This window comes from Triticum aestivum, chromosome 6B (assembly GCF_018294505.1).
Source record: "Triticum aestivum cultivar Chinese Spring chromosome 6B, IWGSC CS RefSeq v2.1, whole genome shotgun sequence".
Taxonomy (NCBI): Eukaryota; Viridiplantae; Streptophyta; class Magnoliopsida; order Poales; family Poaceae; genus Triticum; species Triticum aestivum.
In genome coordinates, this window is record NC_057810.1 from 46,724,400 (window position 1) to 46,734,828 (window position 10,429).

The window sequence follows — 10,429 nt, forward strand, 5'->3', positions numbered from 1 at the left end:
AGAGTGGCACAAAACATGGAAAATAAATTTCTAATAGAAACCTACATACTAAAATTTAGGACGTACATATGTTCTGTCTCCACTAAGACCACCCTTCCCTTCACCCCCTTGATGGGTCAAGGACATGCCCTGCAACGAGAATTGCACCCGACACCTCCTCCACCACGAAGAAGGCAAATGGATGATCAGCGACGAAGTCAACACGCACTGGCCGTTGGTAGGCCGCTATAAATCTACCAAAGCCAATAGTGACAGCGGCCGCCTCGGTCCCTTCCTCGTTTACCTTGATGACAGGCTTGTGTAATACTTCGCAAAAGCGTCGGGCTTCTGCCGCCCCCCTCCATCATGCCGGACATGTTGGACTTTTCCATCTTGAATACGTGGTTGAGTCCATGTCCCGGAGAACGTCGATCATTTCAAATGAACCAAAAGCACCCCAATATAAAGGAGATTTCAACATTAGAGCATCTCCAATAGATGATGCAAAATACGGCATCAAAAAACAGTTTTATGGCACTGAAAAGCAGGTTTTAAGGCACCAAAAAATTTATGTCGTGGGAGATGATGCAAAATAGGGCACTAGAAATTTTTCTGCCATAGCACATCATGTAAAACTGGTGCCCTAAAACTTCCAATCATGATAATATTCCAAGCACTATGAAATGTTCAAACTAAAACATGAGCTCAAGGTATTTGTGACATACATAATTATATGATTCGACAAAATACAAAAAATCTTAAGATTTATTTCTTGAATTGTTTCGAAATTGAAAGGACCGAAGGATTAAACAAAATCCCCAATTCTATGTGACAGAGAAAAGGATTGTATAGCACCAATGTAGAGAGTATTAGGACGAAGAGATTGACACGGGAGTATCTGCATGATGTACACATGAGTGTCAACAGCCAATCCAAATGGAATCTCGGGCAGTAATCTCATAGGCTAACATGCAGCCTTGTTCTCGAGAAGAACCCGTGTCTTTGAAGCTGAAGGGGAACAGGTGAAAGAACACAAGGAGCGTCGTCAGTGAGGAATAATTGGAAGGCCTCGATGCTATCCTCTCTAGCACTAATCTCTTCCTTCCAATTAATTAGTGGAAGGCATCAATGCAATCCTTACACACTGGGCATTGCGCGCTTCCCCAGACTGTGTCGACCTCCGCAAATACCACCGTCGAGAGGCCATTCACGGCAGGTTTCGCCACCGCCCGCCGGCCCTTCACCGGGGGCACGTGCTCTTCCTCTGCTGGGAGTTTCCTGAACAACCTGTCGTCTTCCTACTAGAGTGTGGCAGGCCCGTCTCGCCCGGCAGTGCGCAATCGGCGTCTTCTTCCTCCTCATTCCAGTCGCGAGGCCGGGGAGAGGCGCGGCGGTCTCCTTTTAGGCATCGACATAGCGGTCCATGTGCTGGGAAAGGAACGGCGCGTCAGGGTCGTAGTTGGGAGGCTGCACTGGCTGGCAGTGGGAGACAAAGTGGGCGCATTGGAGTTCTATTCTATGGCCGGCGGCGGTCACGGAAGGGGAGCGGGCGGCCAACACCTATGCTGCGGTTGTATTTTGCAGCAGTCGGGTGGATTGATGTAAATGTGTAGCACGTGGGAGTAAAATATGGGTCTGCTCCAAAAAAAATTGTAGCCCTATATAAGGATAGTGCATTTGTTGTATCTTTGTTTTTATGCCCGAAAACAGATTTTTGAGCATTGCCCTATTTTACATCATCTGTTAGAGATGCTCTGACTTTGAGCCACGATTTATTTGGTCATGAGGACAGTGTCCTTGGTGGGCGACACAAAATATGTGAGAAAGTCGCTCGACGCCTTGACTAAAGTATTGTTTGACATGTTATAGATCATGGAATTGACTAAACTCTATATATGCAAGTGAAGTGGCAGGTAATTGTAGCACAAACATGGAAATAAAATTTCTAATAGAAACCTAAAGATTAAAAATTAGGACGTATGTCCTAAACACCACCATTCCCTTCACTCCCTTGATGGGTCAAGGACGTGTCCTGCGAAGAGAATTGCACCCGACACCTCCTCCATCATGAAGAAGGCAAACGGATGATCAGCAACGAAGTCCACACGCAGTGGCTGTTGGTAGGTCGATAGTTCTTTGCCAAAGCCAACAGTGATGGCGGCTGCCTCGTCATTCACCTCGATGACAGCCTTGTGTAATACTTCATACAGCGCCGGGCTTCTGCCGGCCCCCTCCCCCATCATGCCGGATAGGTTGGACTTTTCCAGGTTGAAAACTTCATTGAGCCCCACGTCCCAGAGAACGTTGATCATTTTTGTGGAGAAGGTGAGCTTGAACTTGGGCAGACGGAAGTCACCGACACGGACGGTGTTCGTCGGCAGGTACTCAAATAAAAAGTCAGGGATGGATGCGATCTTGTCGGTCAGCCGCCACAGCCCGTCATGAGGAAGACGCACATTGAGTAGATCGCCGGCTGAGCGGGCAAGCCTGTCTGGTAATAAAGCTGGACACCTGGGACGCGCTTCGTGCCCGGGTCACGCATGAAGGGCACGTCGACGGTGCTACCGTCTAGGCAGTGGAACTTGTCCTCTTGGTGTTTTTCTTGTGGAAAGGCTTGCGCAACCATCCCTTGAAGTAGATGGCGTTGGCGGCCACAAGGTCAGTGAGCTTGGATAGTTCGCGTGGATCAACGATCGAGCGGATGAGGTTGTTGGTCGACGCCGCTACCCATTCGTTGATGTGCTTCCCTGCTTCCTCCGGCTGCACCACCGCGCACATATTAGTTGCTGTAAATTGTGATAGATTGATCTCGAGTTCTGGACATGTGCCCATACAGCAAATGACAGATCGGCACTGAGCTTTTCGTGGAAGTCTACGGCGCCCGTCTGCGCGTTGTAGTACAACTTGAGGGCAGCGTCGACGTACGTGGCCTTGAGAGGTCTCGTCTTGTCGTGCCACACGGCGCACGCGAAGCTGATGCATGGTCCGCCGGTTTGTGACCGGTCGGGAACGCCTGCTCCGCCAGCGCACGGACGGACCCAGCGAGCTAGTCGCGGAACTGCGCGCCGAGGACGCCGAGCATCTGCGCGAGGGTGCGGCCCCGGGCGCCGGCGGCCACCAGCGACAGCGCCGTGTAAACCGACGCCGGCAAGAAGATGAGGTTGTCGTTGCTCTTGCCGATGTACCTTGTTAAGGGCTAGAGCGAGCGCCTGCAGACAGGACCCGGGGCTCGAGGAACGGGCGGGCAGGTCGTCGGCCACGGAGTCAGTGGCGGAGCCAAGGGGGGGCGAGCAGGGGCGTGGCCCCCCCTAATGATGGAACGATGCTGTGTAATTAGCGATAGGAACGCATGTATTGCTCGCGCTTATACGTATTTGGCCCCTCCTATACGGCGTTAATTTAAGAAAAAGGGAGAAGGCCCATGTCAGGCCCACACTAGCGCCGTATGTTCTCGCGTGATCAGCCTGTACGTACGTTTAGCTCAAAAAAGCTCAAAAAAAATAGCATGTACGTGGAATAGGCTCATAAAAAAAACATGTACGTGGATTAGTCCCCGCTGTTCGGTGGCCTCGCCCGCCCGGCCGGCGGCCGCCTCTTCTCCTTGACCTACTGCTCCTGATCCTATTCATACAGGGTAACTGCGACGGCGCGACGCAGGCTCGCAGCATTTCCAACCAACAGAAACTAGCCAATGATCCAAAGGTTTAGCACATCGCACCATGCATCTACTAATCTCAATTCTCATCTTGTATCATTGTTGGACATATATACATCAGATTTTACTAGTTTACATGTTCTGGTTGTCTGACTTGTAATGCTACGATTCTATGAAGAATTCCTATCATGTACATGTCCTAAAAATTATAGTGACCGTGATGCAAATTATCTTGTATGAGTAATTATTTGCGATGCAAATTTTCCCTATGTCAAACTTATCCAATATAGCTAATTGTCACACTGCAATTCAGCAGCTATGAAGAGAAAAGCGTTGTTAAACACTATCCACGTTAATTCATTATTTAAGCAGGTTGCTTCCAGTTCTCCACTGAAATTGTTAATAAGGCTGATGTGCAAGTCATAAATCTGGTCCAATTGACACCCATGATCAGGATATGCCGGACATGGTAAGTGTTGCAGAACAAGCAAAAACATGTTAAATTGGGAGCTGCCACTAGACAAGCAAGTTGAAGCTCTAATAGAAGTGCCTCCAAAATATTGATTTTATTTTAAGCGCCAAACGAGAGACTTACTTGGGTTAAAAGTTGAAAAAATTTAACAGGTAAGTTCTCTTCCTGTGAAATTATTAATTTTTTGTCATGTTATTTGCAATTGTAAAGATAAATTTGAACTTATACAACTGTATCAATGTTTTGTATCATGTGGCATATATTACAGTATGATGATTGTTATTTTTTGGTCTAGAAAAAGTTTAGGAACTAACTTGGCCCCCCCTATACCAAAATCCTGGCTCCGCCCCTTCACGGAGTCCGTTAAGATCCATCGGCGGCATAGCTTGGGAAAGCGGCGGGGCTTCAGCGATTGCATCTTGGGTAGTACCCACGTGAGTTTGGCGATTTCACTACGTGCTCAGTGTTGGAACCGAGGATCGACAGACGATCAGACAAGAATACGAGACACGGTGGATTTCCGGGCGACAAACGCCCGTCGGGCAACAGATGACCCCGATGAACGCTGGCCTTTTTCTCTCTTGTATTCCCCTCGGCTCAAACCAAACAAGACGCAGTACATCGGCTAATGTAGCCCAGCACACAGGGCCTACCGCCACACTCTCGGCCACGCACGCACGTAGCACTCACTACACTACAGGCACGCCCATATCCTGATGCATGCATGCACTAACCAACTAACCTGCTAACAACGTGCATGCGCGTTACAAATGGACCCGGTCATGCGGGCTAGCTACTAACGAACCAACGCACCAGCCCTCCACTCTCGCCAGCGGCCGCTGCCTTACGAACCGGACCTAGAGCGCATACCCGCGCGCGCACGCCAGTCACCGCATGGAGGCGTGGTTTACTCCCAACACTCAGGCGTTCTGTCTGTCTATTTAGAAGTTGGGCCATTGGTATCACCGTGAGGGACCGAGCTCCACGCAATCTACTCTTTGGGCTCATTCGATTAGGGATTTTCTAAGAATTCCTATGGGTTTTCAACCATTGGATTTTTTTTTCTCTGTGTAGCATTCGTTTCACAGAAAGAAATGCACTAGATTTCTAAGGATTGCATTCATATTGTCTTGATTCTTTAGGATTCTGAGCATTACGTAAGACCTTATGATAAGCACCCAAGGGTTGGAGTGGGCTTATATGACACACCCTATTTCATTGCTTTAATTATTCCTTTTATTCCTTGGGCCCAATTTGTATGTATTGAGATATTCAAATCCATCTTAGTAGGTCCAATAAATTAAGAAATGTTGTATTATTTTAAAAAATTACATAAATCTTGATGAGTTAGGGTGATTTTGATTTAATGTGAGGTGCAAATCACTATACTTTTTGGGGTTGGATTGTATATGGGGACCACAGATCTAACAAAGGAAAAAAGATGATGCATAAATTTTCCATACATACAATGTACATAATACAACTGATAATGTTTTATTAGTACAAAACAAGCATTTTTATCTAGACTGTATATCAAACTATGAAAAAAAATTAGGCAAGTTTTATGCGGGTTGAGCTGAATGATGTTAATTCAAGACGAAATGCAAATTATGCATGGGATGATGAAAGAAAATGTTGCAAACCAAACATCGTTTGATGAAATTTGGCATGCGAATCTACCTCCCGAATTTTTCTTTTAAATTTATGGCTTTTTTAATCTTTGGTCATTGACCTATTTAATATTTTTTGACAAATTATGGATCAAACCAAATTATGGATCGGGTTTTTTTTTTGCCGGACGAATTCCTACGCTAACGTGTTTGATGTTTCTCGCTCCAATATGCGTGCCTCAATCCAATGGTCCAGGGATGTTCGCCCGTGAAGTCCAAAAATCTGACGTTAGATGTGTATCATTTGGGTAAATACAGTAAGGACTACAATTGCGTATGGCCTTAGGATCAAATTAAAAGCAAATATTATTCTTTTCAAATGAACCCAAAGCATCCAAATATTAAGGAGATTTCGGCATAACTTTGAACCATGAATTGGTCATGAGGACATGGTCCTGGGTGGGCGACACAAAATATACGAGAAAGCCGCTTGACGCCTTGAACAAGTTTTCTTTGACGTGTTATAGATCATGGAATTGACTAAAATTTATATATCCTCTATAACATTAAGCCCCCTAGTTCAAGGCGGCCACGAGGTAGGATAGTTTGGACAGTTTGCGTGGATCCATGAACGAGTGGATGAGGTTTTTGGTGAATGCGGCCCCCATGCGTTGATCCGCTTCCCTGCTTCCTCCAACTGCACCACCGCGCACATATTAGTTGTTGTAAATTGTAATTGATCAATCTGGACATGTGCCCGTACGGCGAATGACAGATCGGTACTGACCTTCTCGTGGAAGTCTACGGTGCCGGTCTCTATGTTGTACGACTTGATGGCCGCGTCGACGGCCGTTTGTGTGGAACATAGGTGTTTAGGGCGTAGTGTGGCGTTGTATTATGCTCTTCCAATGTACTCTTTCGGTAGCATTGTCGCTTGTGTTCTGTGTTATCCGTCCATCTTGGGATCGACATTGTACCAGGGTTACCTCCATCTTGCTTCGCTCGGCCATATACTTGTTGTGGTTGTTGCTTTATATATAAAGTGGGACGAAAGCCTATTTCGAGAGATATCAAGGAGATTTCGGCATAACTTTGAACCACGATTGGGTCGTGAGGACATGGTCCAGGATGGGCCACAAAAAACATGCGTGAAAGTCGCTTGACGCCTTGGACAAGTTTAATTTGACGTGTCATAGATCAGGAAATCGACTAAACTCTATACATGGAAATGAAATGGCATGCAATTGTAGCACAAACATGGAAATACTTGCTAATAGAAACCTAGAAAAAATGACGCTTCTGTGCTCTCTCCACTATACACACCCCCTTCCCTTCACTCCCTTGATGGATCAAGGACGTGTCCTGCGAAGAGAATTGCACCCGAGACCTCCTCCATCACGAAGAAGGCAAACGGATGATCAGCGACAAAGTCCACACGCGCCGGCGGTTTGTAGGCCCGTGTACTTCTGCAAAGACAAGCAGCGGTGGCGGCAGCCGCCTCCGTGCCTTCCTCGTTTACCTCGATGACAGCCTTGTGTAACACTTTCTCTAGTGCCAGGTTCACGCCGGGCTTCTGCTCCACCATGTCGGCCAAGTCGGCCTTCCACAGGTCGAAAGCGTCCTTTAGTCCCAAGTCTCGGAGAACGTTTGTCATGTCTGTGGATAAGGCGAGCTTGAACTTGGGCAGGCGAAAGTCGCCGACCAGGACGGTGCCCGTCGGCAGGTGCTCGCGCAAAAAGTCATTGTTGCATGCAGTGGCGAAGGCAGGAATAATTTATAGGTGTGGCGGATTTCACGAGGGAAAGACCAATGTACAATATAACTATGTGCCGCTCGTGGCCGCTGCCTTGCCCGGCCCGGCACTTCCAACCTTACACGGTTGCTCTCTGATCGATGCCTTACTCGATCTTCTGGCACTTGCCCTAGGACCTAGCCGGCTAGGGACGGCAGGTCGGAACCAGGGAAGAATCACACGAAGCTATGCAGGCTCGCGAGTTTGGAGAGTAGCTGTGCGGAGTGCCACATTTAATGGGTATTCAAAGTCTAGAATGAAAATCGAAAACATAAAGGTTCACAAATCGTTCACTGCAAAACATAAACGTTTGTCGGTGTTGAATTAGTGTTCTTTGAAGCTTTCTTCAATTTTTTTTCTAAAATTGCTTATTAATCTCTCTAGTTACTACATAGTAGATTCCTTTTTTAACACAAGTTACTTCATAGATCAGAAAAACAAATTCACCGATCATAGATCACACAACAACTAATTGAATTCCCCTAAAAAACAACTAATCGAATTTATAAGAAAGAATTGATGTTTACTAGTGTATGGACTGAAAAAATGGACACATGAAGTACGAAATTTTAGAACCAATACGGCCAGGATCCTGACCTGACGTCATTGCTTCCGGCGTCGCTGTCGTTGGCACATAGAGGCATTAAGCTCGTCGCTTTTGGGTCTGCGCCGTGGGTGTGTCACTCGCTACCTAATCCGCTGCAGTGCCACCCACCGCCGCCGCGTTCACCGAGCATGGTCGCCGCCGGAATCCCCGTAACCGAGAGCTAGATCGTGCTCCTATTCCGTAATTGCGGCTGTGTCTCTGCGTGATTTCCGTCAGCGGGCTCAATTTGTAGCGTAACTGGACGACTAGAGGCTGGAGCTGGGCTACATGCAGCTAGGTGGGCTGCTGGGAGGATAATTGGGCCATGGGCAATTCGACGCGCCTCTGAGAGTGTTCTCCTCCTCCAAACTGACGAAACTCAACTCAGCTCAAATCTTCAGACAAGTATAGTATATATACGTAGTATTTTTGCCAAATTTTAGGTATGGCGCCTGCCAAACCTCGCCACATAGCTGGCTCCGCCCCTGGTTGCATGCGATCTTGTCAGTGAGCCGCCATAGCCCGTCATGGTCGTCTGGGAGGAAGATGCACATTGAGTAGAGCGCCGATGGCTGAGCAGCCAACTGCTGGCCCCTCTCGTAGTAAAGTTGGAGCACCTTGAACCCGTCATGGCACGCAATGCGCTGCCTGCCACGGTAACGCATGAAGGGCACGTCGACGATGCCGCCCTCGAGGCGGTGGAATTTGTCCTCCTTGGTCTGGTCCTTGCGGAAAGGCTTGAGCCACTCACCCTTGAAGTAGATGGCATTGGCGAGCACGAGGTCGGTCAGCTCGGACAGTGCGCGTGGATGAATGATGGAGGGGATGAGGTTATTGGTGGACGCCGCCACCCATGCGTTGATCTGCTTCGCTGCTTCCACCGGCTGCACCACCACGTATGGTTGTACGTACATATTAACTATAATCGATCGATCTATACCATTAATATGCACATGTACTTATATAGATCGATTACTGACCTTTTCGTGGAAGTCTACAGCGTGCGTCTGCGCCTTGTACGACTTGACGGCGGCGTCGGCGTACGCGGGCTTGAGAGGCCTCGTCTTGTCGTGCCACACGGCGCACGCGAAGTTGACATATGGCCCGCCGGTATGTGACCGGTCGGCAAGGGCCTGCTCCGCCAGTGCACGGACGGAACCCGCGAGGTCGTCACGAGACGCTGCGCCGAGGACGCCGAGCATCTCCGCGAGGGTGCGCTCGCGGGCGCCGGCGGCCACCAGGGATAGCGCCGCGTAGACTGACACCGGCGAGAAGATGAGGTTGTCGTTGTTCTTGCCGGCCTCGTCGGCGAGGCGCTTGTTAAGGGTTAGAGCGAGCGCCTGCAGACCGGACTCGGAGCTCGAGGACCGGGCGGGCAGATCGGCCACGGAGTCCGTCGAGATCCATCGGCGGCATAGCTTGGGAAAGCGGCGGGGCTTCAGCGATTGCATCTTGGGTAGTACCCACGTGAGTTTGGCGATTTCTCTACGTGCTCAGGTCATCTGCCTGTCTATTTAGAAGTTGGGCCATTGGTATCACCGTGAGGGACCGACCGAGCTCCATGCAATCCACTCTTTGGGCTCATTCGATTAGGGATTTCTAAGAACTCCTATGGGCTTTTCACCAATTGGATTTTTTTTTCTGTGTAGCATTCGTTTCACAGAAAGAAATGCACTAGGTTTTTTTTTTCAGAGGGGTAAAGCCAAATTTATTCATGAAAGTCCACATGGTGTGGGATATATCTCTGGTCGTGAGACACGCCAAACCAAGCGTGGCGTCTCGAACCTCTAGAGAGCGAAAACTTGACTAAGCTATGTGCTTCATAATTAACAACACGACTCTCAAAAGAAAAATTACAATGAAAAAGTAGATGATCTAAGGTTTATCTTTGTGATGATCGCTCCATATGACCGATGTGAGTTCTTAAGAAATGCACTAGGTTCATTAGGATTCCGAGCATTACGTAAGACCTTATGATAAATACCCAAAGGTGTTGGAGTGGGCTTATGTGACACACCCTATTTCATTGCTTGAATTATTCCTTTGATTCCTTAGGCCCAATTTGTATGTATTGAGATATTCAAATCCATCCTAGTAGGTCCAACAAATTAAGAAAGGTTGTATTTAAAAAAACATATATCTTGATGAGTTACTAGGTTGATTTTGATTTAATGTCAGGTACAAGTCACTATACCTTTTTGGGGTTGAATTGTATTTAATATGGGGACCATGGATCTAACAAAGAAAAAAAACATGATGCGTAAATATTCCATACATACAGTGTACATAATACAAGTCATAATGTTTTTATTATGAAACCACTCCTTTATACGAG

The 10,429-nt window shown here is 47.7% G+C and overlaps 1 protein-coding gene and 1 pseudogene across 1 annotated transcript; both read right to left on the reverse strand.

Moving 5' to 3' along the window:
* Window positions 1-100: 100 nt before the first annotated feature.
* On the reverse strand, window positions 101-4,524 carry LOC123138765 (putative serpin-Z5; annotated as a pseudogene).
* A 2,310-nt stretch (window positions 4,525-6,834) lies between these two features.
* On the reverse strand, window positions 6,835-9,565 carry LOC123133397 (putative serpin-Z6A). Its single transcript, XM_044552899.1, has 3 exons — window positions 9,075-9,565; window positions 8,590-8,978; window positions 6,835-7,470 (listed from the first exon to the last, which is right to left on the reverse strand). The coding sequence occupies exons 1-3, from the start codon at window positions 9,543-9,545 to the stop codon at window positions 7,050-7,052; spliced, it is 1,281 nt and encodes a 426-aa protein (XP_044408834.1). The 5' UTR covers window positions 9,546-9,565; the 3' UTR covers window positions 6,835-7,049.
* Window positions 9,566-10,429: the final 864 nt, after the last annotated feature.